Source organism: Coregonus clupeaformis, chromosome 34 (genome assembly GCF_020615455.1).
Source record: "Coregonus clupeaformis isolate EN_2021a chromosome 34, ASM2061545v1, whole genome shotgun sequence".
NCBI lineage: Eukaryota > Metazoa > Chordata > Actinopteri > Salmoniformes > Salmonidae > Coregonus > Coregonus clupeaformis.
In genome coordinates this window covers 22,307,521-22,324,136 of record NC_059225.1, presented here as the reverse complement: position 1 = coordinate 22,324,136, position 16,616 = coordinate 22,307,521, and the positions used below count along the sequence as shown (strand labels likewise).

The 16,616-nt window shown below is 47.8% G+C and overlaps 1 protein-coding gene across 1 annotated transcript; it reads right to left on the bottom strand.

Annotated features, from left to right (window-relative positions):
- Positions 1-408: 408 nt before the first annotated feature.
- On the bottom strand, positions 409-12,697 carry LOC121549954. The gene is made up of 5 exons (XM_041861959.2): positions 12,171-12,697; positions 6,985-7,165; positions 5,880-6,763; positions 1,644-5,707; positions 409-899 (listed from the first exon to the last, which is right to left on the bottom strand). The coding sequence occupies exons 1-5, from the start codon at positions 12,566-12,568 to the stop codon at positions 865-867; spliced, it is 5,562 nt and encodes a 1,853-aa protein (XP_041717893.1). The 5' UTR covers positions 12,569-12,697; the 3' UTR covers positions 409-864.
- Positions 12,698-16,616: the final 3,919 nt, after the last annotated feature.

The following is a 16,616-nucleotide window of genomic DNA, read 5'->3' as shown; positions in this document are numbered from 1 at the left end:
GAAGAGGAGGAAGAGGAGGGTGAGTAAAAGTATGAAGGCCTAGGGCCTCCCGAGTCGCGCAGTGGTCTAATGCACTGCATCGCAGTGCTAGAGGCGTCACTACAGATCCGGGTTCGATCCCGGCCGCGACCGGGAGACCCATGAGGCGGCGCACAATTGGCCCAGCGTCATCCGGGTTAGAGGAGGGTTTGGCCGGCGGGGATGTCCTTGTCCCATCGCACTCTAGCGACTCCTGTGGCTGGGCGGGCGCATGCACGCTGACACAGTCACCAGTTATACAGTGTTTCCTCCGACACATTGGTGCAGCTGGCTTCCTTGTTAAGCGAGCAGCGCGGCTAGGCAGGGTCGTGTTTCGGAGGATGCATGGCTCTCGACCTTCGCCTCTCCTGAGTCTGTACGGGAGTTGCAGCGATGGGACAAGACTGTAGCTACCAATTGGATATCACGAAAAAGGGGTTAAAAGTACAACAACAACAACAAATCTGAAGGCCAGAGGGCTGATGGGTCCAGGTAGTTCTCTTGTTTGGCAGTCGAGAGGCCATTGGAGCACCAGGACAGAGTCAGACAGCCATATTATAGACTGTTGCTGTTGCGTAAACAATGCTTCTATTGGTGAAAAGGGGGCACAGTGCTTGGGGGGGTCATGGGGTGAGATGACGTTTGCGTCCTTATTCCCTATATAGTGCACTACTTTTGGCCAGGGCCCATAGATCTCTGGTCAAAAGAAGTACACTATATAGGGAATAGGTTGCTATTTGGGACACACACAAAGGCATTGACTGAAAAGTTGACGGATGGATGGGCGGATGGAGCGGTGACCAAAGCCAATTCCCAGATGTCGAAGGTATTGATAGAGGTCAGAGGTTACACTCTCTCCACTCGACTAGGATCATAGGAGTCTGAGGAGAAAAAGAAAGGACACCAATCACAATCCAGAGATTCATGATGATGATTCCATTAGCTAAAAGTTCATTCATCCACAGTAATGAGAACACAGGGAAATCCTAGTCTGGGTGCCAGTCTGTGTGCTATCATGCCAACTCTTGGTCACTCATTGCAATGCCAAACTGGCAAGAACATAAACAGATCTGAGACCAGGCTAGGAAAATCCATCTTATCTAAAACAATGTGTTTCAGTGAGTCACATTGGTCTTTGTGGACTCCCAGTTCACACACACACAATGGTTTGGCTTGTCCTTCCTGCAAAAACCAACCCAGTAAACAGTTATATCATACAGCTGGGATAACATCTCGTTTCTGGAGTGGTTTTATGGCCGGGTACTCTCAGAGTTCTGATATAAAAACACCCTATTGTCCACTTAAGTCAAACTGCCACTAAACCAACCAGAGCAAAGGTTGCATCCCTACTAGTTTATCTGAGAATGTTCTTAGTGTGTTTTCCAGCAGTATTCATCTTTAGAATGTAATACATTTAATTCTAAATGCAACTTATATCACTCATTTGCTAGGATAATAGCTCCCTCTTGTGGCACACATGCCAAAACAAAACTCCCTTGTACAATTAGATTGTGATTTTCAAGCATTTATTTTATGCGTTTAAAGCACTTTAAACTGTAGTATGAAAAGTGTTATAAAATAGTTATTATTTAAGGCATGTATGTGTGTCCATGTTCCTACTGTACCTGAGAGCAGCTCGTCGTCCTCTAGGGTGGTAGAGGAGCCACAGGAAGATACACTGAAGCTCTGGGGGAGGGTGATCTCTCTCTTGGCCACCGTGCCGCTACGAGCTTTAGGGATGGGCTTGGGGAGGAGAGGAGGTTTCATAGGTCTGGAGACCGGCTCTGGCCTAACCGCCTGTTGGACATCTGGCTTTTTACTCTCCTCCTCCTGCTCCTCTCTTTTCTCATCTGGCTCTATCACCTCCTCCTCCCCCTCTCTTGTCTCAACCTCTCTTATCATCTCTTGCTCTTTCTTCTCCATCTCTATCCTCAACTCCTCCATTTCTGCCCTCTCTCTCTTCTCCTCTGCCTGCCTCATCCCTTCCTCTGGGTTTACATCATTCTCTGGTTCTGCCTCTACCACTACCTCTGTCTCTTGTTCTGGTTCTGCCTCTACCACTACCTCTGTCTCTTGTTCTGGTTCTGCCTCTACCACTACCTCTGTCTCTTGTTCTGGTTCTGCCTCTACCACTACCTCTGTCTCTTGTTCTGGTTCTGCCTCTCCTAAACTCCTGACACATATGCAGGAGACTGAGAACACCTCATCCATGTGGGTCATGCTCTCTGTGCAGCCAGGTGATATGGAGGAGGGGGACGAGGAGAGCCTGGGGGAGGCACCATCACTACTGTGTCCCTTCCTCTCCCCACCACCTCCCAAACTCAGCACGCTAAGGGCCAGCTCCTTGTCTCGGGTCATGGGCAGAGACAGGGGCAGGCTACTGGGAGGGAACTCAGGTAGCTCCAGCACCATGGAGGGGTGGCTCTGGCTCTCTCCACCTCCTCCAGCATGTCTTTCTTCATATACTGATAGGCTGTCATCCTTACTGGGTCCTCCTCCAGTCTCCTCTCCCAAGGTAACAATGGATACCTCTACCTCCATCACTTGCTCGTACTGTCTTCTCACATGCTGTGTCTCCCTGTCTCTGTCTTTGTGTTCGACCAGGCCCAGTGATTCCACAGCCTGTGCTCCTTCTGGACGGGGTTCCGGGGTCTCTCCCCCAGTCTTTGTGTCGTGTTTGTTCTGTTGCTCTCTGTAAGGCCTGTGCTCCTGTGTTTCACCTATGCCAGTTTCTCCCTCCTCCTCTCTGTGCTCCTGCCTGTCCTCCTCCTCCTCTCTCTTCTCCACCACCCCCTGCAGTGACTCCTCCTCTCTCTCCTCCTCCTCTCTCTCCTGGCCCCGGCCCTGCAGTGAATCCGGGGCTACGTCTATCCCCAGTATCCTGGCTGCTCTCTGCTCCATCGTCTCGTTCTCAGGGATCTCCTTGGCACACTTCACCTCATATAGATTACTCAGGTCCTCTGTGGGCATTGTGTTCGCCTTCTCCTTGATCAGCAGGGTCTCCAGGTGTCTATCTGCCAACGTAGCCTCGTTACGCCAACTCAGATAATCGGAGCTGACGCTGTATCTGTAGTCGCCATCCTTGAAGGCGAGCGCTGCCTCCCAGGTCAGCCTGCCGGGTCGTGGCGACCCCCGTGACCCTTCACATCTGGGCGACCTGCTATTCTCACTCAGGGCCCTGCGGATGTTCAGATTGGGCTCATGGCCTCTAAATCTGGGTGGCACGATGGGCACGTTATCCGTCTTTACCTTCCTCTCCTCCTCCACTACTTTAGTGGGGCCCAGTTCTTCCTTATTACTGCCCTCACGGATGTGCGCAACCTCAACCTGGCTGTTCTTGGCTAGAGATGGTTTCTCTCTGCTCTCCCATGATAGCTGTATGTTCTGACATAGTTCCTCGTGGTCTAACGATGTGAGCGGTGTGAATGGGGGGCCACAGTGTTGGTCCTGCACTCCAGGGCCCCCAGGGGCCTCAGTGTAGACGGTGAGCCCCACGTCCCTCAGTAGAGAGTCCTTGGCGACATCCTGCTCCTGCCTGTAGGTCAGCCTGGGGTCATACGTTTCCCTGGGGTCACCTTGTTCATTGTGGGTTTTGTAGTCTCTGAAGCCAGTGGGCTCTGCTAGGGTGGCAGTGGGCACCAGGTCCTCTCTCAGCGGTCTGGGGATGCTAGTCCTGTTCTGGGGCTGGGGCCTGGAGAAGGCACTCCTCACCTCCCTATATTCTGGGTCTATAGAGGAACCAGGGCCCCAGCTGTCTAGTCTGGGCCTGATGCTATGGATGTTGTTGTTGGGTTTGTTATTCAGGCGCTGGTCTGGAAGGCTAACTGTCTCCCTCTCAGAGTCAAGAGGGGGAGGGACTATGTGCTGATGTTGTTGTTGATGTTGTGTGTCTTCTCCGCTCAGCTCCATGATGTTCCTGTACACCTCGTCCAGGTCGTCTATACACTGGTCCACACTGGGTCTCCTGGGCTGAACCTTCTGTTTCTTCTGGACCTGGTCTAGTTCTACGCCTGCAGCCTTGTTGAAACATTCCAGCTCCTCAATGGCGTCCCACGGCCGCCGGCTCACTGGTTTCAGCAGGAACTGACCAAACGCCACCTGGCCCTGGCTGTTAGCGTTGATATCATCTGGGGGTTTGGTAGTGGTGTTGGAGGTGGTGTTAGTAGCACCAGTCTTCCTGGATGTGGAGGTCTGTTGGTCTCTCTCCTCCACAGATCCAGAGGGTGGAGGCTGGGGTGGGAGTGATGGAAGTGACAGGGGCTGGGCTGGGCTGATACTGAGGCGGGAGAAGGCGCTGTTGCTGGAGGGGTGGAGGTTCTTCTGGCCTTTCATGGGGTAGCCCACGCCGTAGGAGGCAGACACGGAGCTGCAGTCGGTACTCACGCCGCTCTCTGTGGTTGTGTCTGAGGCCAGGTGGCCTGGCTCCTGCCCCCCCTGCCCCCCCTGTCCTCCAGGGGAGATCTGAGGCTGACATGTCCCCCCCGTACCCTCAGGACCCTTCACCGCCACGGGGGAGCTGGTCTGGGTTTCCTGGTTCCTGTACTGGTCCCCGGGCCAGGATCCGGCATAGCACAGCTCCTTGTCAGCACTGGCCTGGAGTGACCAGGCGTTTACTATTTCCTTCCTCAGAGGACCCTTCCTGGTGCTTCTCATAGAGCTGAAGCTGCTGGTGTGGGAGGGGGGTTTGAGACCCATGTCTGATAACGACTTGCTACGGAGGCTTTGGCTGTTGTCTGATTGGACCACAGTGTTTTGGTTGTCTTCTGTGGCGAAGACGCTGACGATTGGCAGACTACTTGGCAGATTGGCAGGCATCTTCTCGTTATTGTTCTGGTCTGCTGCGGAGACTGAGTCTTTATTGGTTTGTTGTTGCTGCATGTGGATGGGGACAGACACCAGGCAGAATATGGTCTCACTGTGAGACTTCCTCTTAGAGTTTCTGTTGTTGTTGTCTAGCCCTGCGTCTCCTGGAACTATCTTCTTCACCTGTGTGATGGTTGTTTCCGAGAAGCCCTGGTCTGAGCTGGAGCTGTGACGCACCGACGAGGCCGGAGCCGGAGCCGGAGCCGGGGCTGGGGGCTGGAAGGCAGAGAAACAACCTGGGTTGTTTTTGGGATTATACCTGTTACAGTTTTGGTCAGTTGCTGCTGGGAGGTTATCTAGTGAGTCAGTCTCTTTGTGCAAATCGCTGTGCTGATGCTTCCACCGGTTATTCTTATTGTCATAGTCGCTAGAAGACCTCGGCTTTGTCGGACTGGCTGGATCTGACGTGCTGGAGAGTGGCGGCAGGGCCCCCGTGGAGGCGGGGGACAGTAAGGCAGTGTCATCAGACGAGTGGTCTGACACGGTGACACTGGGAAGCTCGGAGGATGTGGAGTTACGGATGTGGCGGATCTTGTCGGTGTCCGTCATGGAGTTACCTCCGCCGCCTAGAGACGAGCTTCCTCCCCCAGAAATTTGTCGGACACGTGGGTCGTTGAAGGGGATATACTGGATGCCAGGACCCAAGCCCGGCTGGTGCTGCTGCTCGCTGTAGCCAGGGTAGAGCTGCTTCCGGTGGGGCACGCTCCTCTCTCTGAGGGGCTCTCTCTGAGGCTCCGGCCAGGACCCTCCTCCACCGGTGTGTCTGCTACCGAACCAGGGGTCCGGGGTCCCACGCATCTGTTGCTGCTGGTACACCTGGTGGTACCTGATAATAACAAATGATAATGTATTTATCTTCTACATTGTATATCACATTAACATTAATTTGGTCATTTAGCAGATGCTTCTCTACAACAGAAAAGAATCTCAAAGCGCTTCAAAAGCAAAGTAAACAAGCAATATAAAATCATGAGTAGGCTAGTTACAACAATTGTTACCTGTAGTTCCCTGGTACCTCTCCATAGCCCCTGTGACCTCCATGGCCCCCTCTCATAAGCGGAGCTCTTTTGGGGGGATATGATGGGGGAGGGATATAACCCGGAGGATCCGTGCCAGACCCTCCATCCTGTGTATAATAGTCCAGCCTGGGGTCACCCATCCTGGGGTGGGGGAGGGGGGTTCTGTCCCTGGCCTGGGGCTGTGGGGTTGATGCTGCTGCTGGGTCTCCTGACAGCGTCTCAGAACTCCCCCGGGTCTGCTGGTGCACCTCGTAGGACGGAGGCCGTAGGGGACGGCTGAACCGGGCCTTTGGTACCAGAGAGGCCTGGCTAACTTGACTGACCTGGCTTAGCTGGCTGGCCATACTAGCCTGACTGGAGGGTCTGTTGTCGTTCTCAGACCACCTGTCCCTGTCCCCTGTCCCGGCCTGGTTGTGGTTATATCTGCTGTAAGGGTCGTGATGGGACCCTGGGTGGCCGTTGACCTTCCTGTACACGTCCTGCCCAGACCCAACAGACCCAGACATGGCCACGTATGGCAGGCTGTCCGGCGGCAGCATTCGGGGCAGAGACTGGGACTTCCCTTTGTTCCTGGGCCCCATTACAACCACAGCGCCATCCGGTGTCCGGAGGTGGCGCTGCTGCAGCTGCTGCTGCTCCTGAGCCTGAGCCCATCTAGCGCCCTGACTGTCTGATAGCTGGCGGGCGAAGCTGACCACGGCGGGACGCCACTCGTCCGTGCCCAGGCTCTGACACTTCCTCTCCACGGCAGCCATCGTCCACTGCTGCAACGCTGCCTCTCTCTGCTTGGAGCGGGACTGGGCCTGGGACTGGACTGCCCAACGCTGCCTCTCACCCTGCTGGTGCTGATCCTCTGGGGGCACCTAGACAGACAGAGGACCACAATGGAAATCAGTCTTTGTATAGGTCTCAAATGACAACCTATTCCCTATATGGTGCACTACTTTTGACCAGGGCCAATGGGGAATAGGGTGCCATTTGGGACACACATTTTGATATTTTTTTTGTCATCCTCAATGGTTTTATTTATCATTACACTATTACTTTTAAAAGGTAAAATAAACAAATGACAGAATGAAATCACCTCCTGTCTCTGCGGCTGCTGCTGCACCCCCTCTGTCCTCCTATAGCCTCCCCCTCCTCGAGGCTCTCTGAAGTCAGCGTAATCCAGGAGAACACTGAAGTCCTGGCCTCTCCTCCTCCAGTAGGACACGTCTCTGTGGCCCCTGGGCTGGGAATACACCCCTCTGGGCCCCTCATAGAACCTAGAACACACAGAAGACAACACAGTATTAGAATCTAGAACACACAGTATTAGAATTTAGAACACACATAACACAGTATTAGAACCTAGAACACACAGAACACCGCATTAGAACCTAGAACACATAGAACCCACAGTATTAGAAACTAGAACACACATAACCCAGTATTAGAATGTAGAACACAAAGAACACAGTATTAGAACCTACAATACACAGAACACACAGTATAAGAACCCAGAACACATAGAACACACTATTAGAACCTAGAACACATAGTATTTGATCCTAGAACACACAGAATACAGTATTAGAGCCTAGAACCTAAAATGCACACTATTAGAACCTAGAACACACACACAGTAATAGAACCTAGAAACCTAGAACACACACAGGACACATTAGGAATAATTATACGGCAAGATGTCATTGAGGCCTTCTTCCACTGGGGGGAGTCAGAACACTACTGGTAGAGGAGTAGAGGCATCAGTGGTCTGTCTCTCCCCATCTCTAAAGGCTAATGTAGAATGGAAGGGTTGCTGCTGTGTGCCCATTAATAGAGATACACAAGCATACTAAAAGCAAACTCCCAGTCCCTGGATAGGATATAGGTCTAGCTACAGCTATTTCTGGATATTCCTACTGAACATGTAAACAAACATGACATGTGTGCACCCTACAGTCTGAGAGAAGCTGATTCTCCATGCATGATCTGATCTGCTTTTTTCATGTTCTGTCAGTGCAGTCAGCCGTGAGAATTAGGTAGGTTCCACTGAATCCTATATCTTATATTATAGCCTAGTTAGCCAATCGTAAGTGGATAGCATCTGCACCTCCTAGTGGAAATATTAGGTATATTCCATATTTACCTTCTAAAACTAAGCTAAAAACACCCCAGCAACAATCATTGTAAAAAGTGTCACGCATATGATTTTAATGCTTACATTTTCTAATCAAATGCACTGTTTGCACTTGAGGCAAGGGTAAGTTATGCAGGTTGAATTATATTGCCTAATATAATCAATGTTACCATTGTGTAATATTCAAGGTCAAATCACTGTTCTACAAGCAAATATCAAAAACAACAAACATCAAAAACAAAGCAAATTAACAAGAATTCTACATTTACTGAAATAGTATATAATTGAGTGGCATTGGGCACTGATATCATAGAATTCCATATAGAATGAATGAAGCTATAGGATCTCTATGACTGATGTACTGTAGGATATTGAACGTCCTGTATCTACTGAGCTATACAATACACAAACCTCCAGCACTGGTACTGCAACTAGGCTACTTAAGCTGACAAGACGTAAGGACAGACGAAAGAGTGTCTCTGTACAAATCCTACATTTTAACACCAAGGGACATTCCCCCGGAAAGCTTGCCATTGCATAACTGCTCAACTGAACTAAGAATAGCAGGCAGCATCTCTTCTCCATATTTAAATGCTGCGTGCATTATTAATGTTAAATGCGTTATATAAAGAAGGTTGTGTAGTGACGGAGGGGCTATCGATAGTCTACTACTGGGTTTTAAACAGGCAGACGTCTGTCTGCATGCATCCCAAATGGCAATATGAAAATGTATGCACTCACTAACTGTAAGTCGCTCTGGATAAGAGCGTCTGCTAAATGACTAAAATGTAAAATTCCCTATATCGGTCATTCTACAGAAGTGGTGCAAATTGGGGGTTGGAAAAACATTGACATTGCCATTCAGGCTTCCACCATTTAAAAGTAAGCTGGGTGGGGATTCCTATGGGTTGGGAGTGATCAGATCAACCAATGATCAGAGAGCATTGTCTTCTTCAAATTGGGTTGCCTATGGTTTGTAAACCAAAGACTAAGGTAATATCCAGGAGCCAAGACCAAGAGGGTGGGCCCTTGGGCCCTTTCTTCAATTGAAGAAACTCAAGTAAACTTGAGTAAAGTACAGTACAGTAGATTACAGTACAGTAGATTGCAGTACAGTAGATTACAGTACAGTACAGTACATGACAGTACAGTACATTATAGACGTCTATGTTTTGACCAAATAGATGTAAATGTTTGGGCTCTTGGAGGGTTGGAGCCCCACTGCTGGCTATGCATCTTAATACAGTACACTTTTTCATGAAGTGTGCACTTGTTCACTACCCACATGGCGGTCCTCTGTAGCTCAGTTGGTAGAGCATGGTGCATGCAAGTTTATAATGGAGATAGCCTCAATGGTGCTGCCTGTGCTTTCACAGACGCCATAATGGCACAGAGACAAAGATGAGACCTCTATATATCTCTATGGTGTCAATTGTTTCGGTTGGGACCATTTCGGTCTGGACATAAGTAACATATGGCTGGCTATCTTTCATTTGGACAGATGTACATCCCAGCAAATATTTTAGTCCCAAAACCTACTTTACTTACAGTACCAGTCAAAAGTTTGGACACACCTACTCATTCAAGGGTTTTTCTTAATTTTTACTATTTTCTACATTGTAGAATAATAGTGAAGACATCAAAACTATGAAATAACACATATGGAATCATGTAGTAACCAAAAAAGTGTTAAACAAATCAAAAATATATTTTAGATTTTAGATTCTTCAAAGTAGCCACTCTTTGCCTTGATGACAGCTTTGCAAACTCTTGGCATTCTCTCAACCAGCTTCATGAGGTAGTCACCTGGAATGCATTTCAATTAACAGGTGTGCCTTCTTAAAAGTTAATTTGTGGAATTTCTTTCCTTCTTAATGCATTTGAGCCAATCAGTTGCGTTGTGACAAGGTAGGGGAGTATTCAGAAGATAGCCCTATTTGGTAAAAGACCAAGTCCATATTATGGCAAGAACAGCTCAAATAAGCAAAGAGAAACGACAGTCCATCATTACTTTAATACATGAAGGTCAGTCAATACGGAACATTTCAAGAACTTTGAAAGTTTCTTCAAGTGCAGTCGCAAAAACCATCAAGCGCTATGATGAAACTGGCTCTCATGAGGACTGCCACAGGAAAGGAAGACCCAGAGTTACCTCTGCTGCAGAGGATATGTTCATTAGAGTTAACTGCACCTCAGATTGCAGCCCAAATAAGTGCTTCACAGAGTTAAAGTAACAGACACATCTCAACATCAACTGTTCAGAGGAGACTGCGTGAATCAGGCCTTCATGGTCAAATTGCTGCAAAGAAACCACTACTAAAGGACACCAATAATAAGAAGAGACTTGCTTGGGCCAAGAAACACGAGAAATGGACATTAGTCCTTTGGTCTAATGAGTCCAAATTTGAGATTTTTGGTTCCAACCGCCGTGTCTTTGTGAGACGCAGAGTAGGTGAACGGATGATCTCCGCATGTGTGGTTCCCACCGTGAAGCATGGAGGAGGAGGTGTGATGGTGTGGGAGTGCTTTGCTGGTGACATTGTCTGTGATTTATTTAGAATTCAAGGCACACTTAACCAGCATGACTACCACAGCATTCTGCAGCGATACGCCATCCCATCTGGTTTGCGCTTAGTGGGACTATCATTTGTTTTTCAACAGGACAATGACCCAACACACCTCCAGGCTGTGTAAGGGCTATTTGACCAAGAAGAAGCATGATGGAGTGCTCTATCAGATGACCTGGCCTCCACAATCACCTGACCTCAACCCAATTGAGATGGTTTTGGATGAGTTGGACCGCAGAGTGAAGGAAAAGCAGCCAACAAGTGCTCAGCATATGTAGGAACTCCTTCAAGACCGTTGGAAAAGCATTCCAGGTGAAGCTGGTTGAGAGAATGCCAAGAGTGTGCAAAGCTGTCATCAAGGCAAAGGGTGGCTACTTTGAACACCTTTTTGGTTACTACATGATTCCATATGTGTTATTTCATAGTTCTGATGTCTTCACTATTATTCTACGATGTAGAAAATAGTAAAAAATAAAGAAAAACCATTGAATGAGTAGGTGTGTCCAAACATTTGACTGGTACTGTATTTCTTGATATATTAGATGTTCGGTAGTGACACTTCTTAAAAATACATGAAGATTTACCAACTTGCTTACTCATTTTTTCCTAAATGTTTGCAGACAAACTACTCACAATGTGGCCATGCTGGAGAGGGGTGCAATCCCATCACCTGGTGATATTTGTAGGGGTGTGGCTTAAGACACATTAATGCTAGTCTTTTAATGTGTGTGTTTCGGTAGTGACATCAAAAGGTGGGACAGCATTTTTTTAGAGAAAGATGTTTACAAATAAATAAAACGACTAATTAGATCAGTATCTTTAAATGTAATAATAGAAGAACTGAAGATGTTTTATTGAAATAATAGCGTAAAAAAAATCTCTAATCATTAATTGCTTTATTTTCAAGGTTTGGGACAGCCACCTCTCAATAGATATAGGTGTGTAAACAATGACTTTGTACTATATTAATTGAACAATATGCTTGTTATGGCATTCGATTGAATTAGAACACATCATGGGACTGCAATTTGTTCCACTTCTGTAGAATCACCCGTATAGTGCACTTCCTTCGTGCACTATAAAGGAATAGAGAGCCATTTGGGACATCAAATCTGTCTGCAGAACTGGGCATGCTCAGACGGATGGTGGCGCTGGAGTCTATCAGCAGTAGTAGCAGCAGTTCTAGTCTGTTTACAACACAACTGTCCCATGTGGCAGATTAAGACTCCAGAACACATTACCCCGACTCCCTGTCTACTGGCTTTACCGGAAAGGGAGGGAGGGAGGGAGGGAAAGATCAAAAGAGAGTGGGAATGGGAGAACTAGGGAGGTAAGAGAGAGAGGGAGAGAATCTGTGGTGCAACATCCCAATGCAGAACTCCTATACTGACTGATTCCACCTTTGCATGACTCTATGTGCTAAACAAGCTCCCTGCAACAGACCAACTGTATGATTAAACAACAACAACATGCAAGCAAGAGATGTCAAGATTGCATGCAATGATAAAAACAATGGAAAACAACACTAGCATTCCAAAAGATTAAGCAGACACACACACAAACACACACACACGGACTCACCCGCTATCTTTCGTGAGAGAATCGCCCAAGGAGTGGGTGTCACCTTGGTTACCGCTGTCGGCTTCCCTCCTCTGTGGTTGGCTGTTCCTGTCCCTCCATGCATTGTCGGTGTGACTGGAGGAGTTGCCTTTGGTTGGGGCTGGTGGCTGGGGCTGCCTGTTGTTGTTGTTGCCGTACACATACACCCCCGGCGCAGAGTCTATCTCATACCCGTTCACCGTTCCGTGACCACCACCGGACCGGCTCTCTAAGATCTCCTGGCGGCAGGAGGAAGGGTCGCCGTAACGCTTGTTATCGTAGGAGGACGGGGGTGTGGGGGAGACTGCAGTGGGGGCGGTAGCGGTGTTTTGGGGCAATTTGTATCCATGCGAGATAAGCAGGTCCTCCACGCTGTACATGGTCGCATTTGTTTTGCTGGTGTTGTTTTTGGAAGGGGGGCGGGTGGGGGGTAGGGGGTGGCGTCACTCAGACCTGGTTGCTAGACGCAGCGACATGAGCCTGAGCACAGCTGCACAGCTGACTGGCCATCACTGGGAAAACAGGAGAGAAAGAGAGATAGAGAAAAAGCGAGGGGGGGAGGAGAGAGAGAGGGAAGGTGCTGTTAAAACAATTATCTCTCCGTCTCCATATCATACTCTTTAGAGTACCGCCCGACTGGACGGAGAAGAGAGGAGGGGAGAGGCGAGAACAAAACCCCCCATTTCAAAGCCTCCGCTCCCTCCACCACGAAACAACCGCTCTGTCTGCCTCCCTCTCCTCTCCTCTCCTCTCCTCTCCTCTCCTCTCCTCTCCTCTCCTCTCCTCTCCTCTCCTCTCCTCTCCTCTCCTCTCCTCTCCTCTCCTCTCCTCTCCTCTCCTCTCCTCCTATCCTCTCCTTTCCTCTCCTTCCCTCTCCTCTCCTCTGCCCGACAACAGGACGCCCCTCTCCTCTCCCCATTCTTTCCCCGTCCTCTCATCTCCTCCCCTTCTCTGCTCTCCTCTCTGCCCCACAACAGGAGTCTCTCCTTCTCAGTCCGAGACAGAGGTCTGGTACTAAGACAGCGGGAGAGGAAAATCAACAGAGCTAGTCAGATCAACCCAAAATATCCTTATTATCAATAGTAATGATAATAGTAATAACGGTGCTAGTGATAAATATAATGTAATAACTATGTAATAATACCTGAAGTAAAAAGCACAGTGTTCCCTTTAGAACTGTAGTCCTGAGGCATTAGTTGGTTGGCTAGCCCATGTTTGGTAAATCAGCGGTTGGGATTGGGAGGGTAGTCAGTGTTGCAGTGGCTTTTGATGTAACAGTCTTAGCGGTGCTCCCCTCATCTTGTGTGATTCAGCTTGCCTGCACCAACAGGAATGTGTGTGTGTGTCCCAGCCTCTATCCACATCCAAATCCTAATCTGGGGCGTAGCTATAATTATCACCCACCCAGCCAGGCATACAGCTCCAGAAAGCCCTGAGGATATTACTGAATCCTGGGCATATGCCTGAAAGCCCCTGGGTAATATGAGTGGATTACACTCTGCCTGTATTGTAGTGACCTGTTAGTGATGTTTACAGGAGCGTACCACTGGACAGATGCTAACGCTAGTCTCCGTGTCACTGTATCCCAAACAAGAGTTTGCCTAGTTTAGTGGTTCCCAACCTGGGGTATGTGTACCCTTGGGGGTACTTGGGCTATCCACAGGGGGTTCTTGGGAAGACGCATAAAACCATAGGCCTACTGGTAAATTGCACATGAGGGGAAACTTTGTTGGTCCGAACAGAGTAAAATGTGATTCGGGGTACAGTAACCAAAAAAGGTTGGGAATCACTGGCCTAGTTTATACCAACACCTTCTGGGTTTATACCTAAAGCAGAGATAGGAGGAAGAGCCTGTGGTTGTCTAGAGTAAATGACTGCTTTTCAATAAATAATATTCTATAAAGTCTTGTATGAAGACCAGGGGCTGTATGAATCAAGCATATCAGGTGCTAATCTAGGATTAGGTCCCCCCTTCCCATGTAGGCTAATCTTATTCATTGTGATCTAAAAAACGGATCCTAAATCAGCACTGCTACTCTGAGATGCTTTCTGAATGCAGTTCCAGATTGGAGACGTCATGTAGCTGTGTTGCATAGCTGTGTTGCCTTGCCTGCCTTCCACCGCCTAAGCATTAGAGTCGTGGTACTACCTAGGTGAAACACTGCTCTCTCTCTCTTTGTATGACCAGCCCTCTAATGCGATTATCTTTCTCATTTAAAACTTTAAACCTGTTAGTATTGGGGGATTGACTCTTGGCTCTGGTTCAGTGATACTGTTTTGTGTTTAACTGTTGCCAACTGCATTTTGGTGGAGTATTCTTTCACGGGCAGGCACATTTCTGTAAGAGTAGGTATTTGTGAACATTGCACAAACAAAATACTGGATTTGATTACTGATGAATTAACTCTCTGCCAAACTCAGATTAAACTGCAAACTTGTTTTCACAATCTTAAACCCAAAATGATGCAAAGTCTCAATTAGCTAGGCCTAAACGCCAAATGTATCCAAGCCATGCCAGATGTGACAACATGTGCATACCACATTTTAATTGCAAACCCCATTCCATCTGTGCTAAAAGTTCAACAGTTCAGTCAACCTAGGATAGCGTTGTCCTGTGACATTTCTCCCATTTCTAGCAGCAACAAGTGAAGCGATACACCATCCTGGACCCTGGTCTACACAAAGAGTCAGTGACCCAAATAGCACCCTATTCCCTACATGGTGCTTTTCCAATGAGACATACCCCCACGCCAGTGGGCCACCAGTGTTTTATGTTCATGTTAGCTCTAGTGTTATATCAGGACACTAAAGACTTGTGGCGAGCAGAATCAACAACCTGCATTATTCAAGACTGTTGCTTTGTGAGACAGTGTTAAAGTTCACAGTTAGCCATTGTTATGTAAATGCAGGCAGAAAAGTCCCCTTGACCTCGCCTTGGCAGGTCTGCTAGAGCCATGGCCCAGTAAGACACGGATGCCGGCCCGCGGCCTGGAAACAGAAAAGTCAGAGCCTTTTGGGTGAAACACTGGGGTAAATCATCATTGGAAATACACAATAGTGCACTACGTTTGACCCTAGGGCACTACTTTTGACATATACATACACACACACACACACACACACGTTATGTTCTTCTATCCTCGTGGGGACCTATAATTCATTTCCATTAAAAATCCTATTTCCCTAACCCTAAACCTAACCCATACCATAACCCTAACCTAACTCCTAACCCTAACCATAAACCTAACCACTAACCCCTTACCCTAACCTTAATTCTAACCCTAATCCTAAACTTAACCCCTAAGGTATCCTTGTGGGGACTTTTGGGGATTTTAGGTCCCCACAAGGATAGAAGAACCAACCCACAGACACACACACAAACACACACACGTAATTGGGCAATGTCATAATATAATCAAAACTGAGTGTAATGCCTGCTGTCCCATCTAAGACCTATTTAAACCCACAATTGTAATTCCTGTAAGTCAGTTATCATCTCTAAATGTGGCTTATCTTCACCATCATCAGTCAACATCAAGATAAGGATTTCCCTCTTCCCCTCCGTGACCATTCTGGCTCCCAATCCCCCACAAAATGAGGTGGAAACTGAGCTGCACTTCCTAACCTCCTGCCAAATGTATGACCATATTAGAGACACATATTTCCCTCAGATTACACAGACCCACAAAGAATTTGAAAACAAATAAAATTTTAATAAACTCCCATATCTATTGGGTGAAATACCAGAGTGTGCCATCACAGCAGAACGATTTGTGACCTGTTGCCACAAGAAAAGGGCAACCAGTGAAGAACAAACACCATTGTAAATACAACCCATATGTTACATATCGTTACAACACTGTATATAGCCATAACATGACATTTTAAATGTCTCTATTCCTTTGGAACTTTTGTGAGTGTAATGTTTACTGTTAATTTTGTATTGTTTATTTCACTTTTGGTTATTATCTATTTCACTTGCTTTGGCAATGTAAACGTATGTTTCTCATGCCAATAAAGCCCTTAAATTGAATTGAGAGAGAGAGAGAGAGAGAGAGAGAGAGAGAGAGAGAGAGAGAGAGAGAGAGAGAGAGAGAGAGAGAGAGAGAGAGAGAGAGAGAGAGAGAGAGAGAGAGAGAGAGAGAGAGAGAGAGAGAGAGAGAGAGAGAGAGAGAGAGAGAGAGAGAGAGAGAGAGAGAGAGAGAGAGAGAGAGAGAGAGAGAGAGAGAGAGAGAGAGAGAGAGAGAGAGAGAGAGAGAGAGAGAGAGAGAGAGAGAGAGAGAGAGAGAGAGAGAGAGAGAGAGAGAGAGAGAGAGAGAGAGAGAGAGAGAGAGACATGGGCCAGAAACAATAGAGGACAGAGACTAGCTTTGACGACACAGATGAAGAGCCCTAATCAGGAAATTTAAGTTAGATCTATAGCTACTT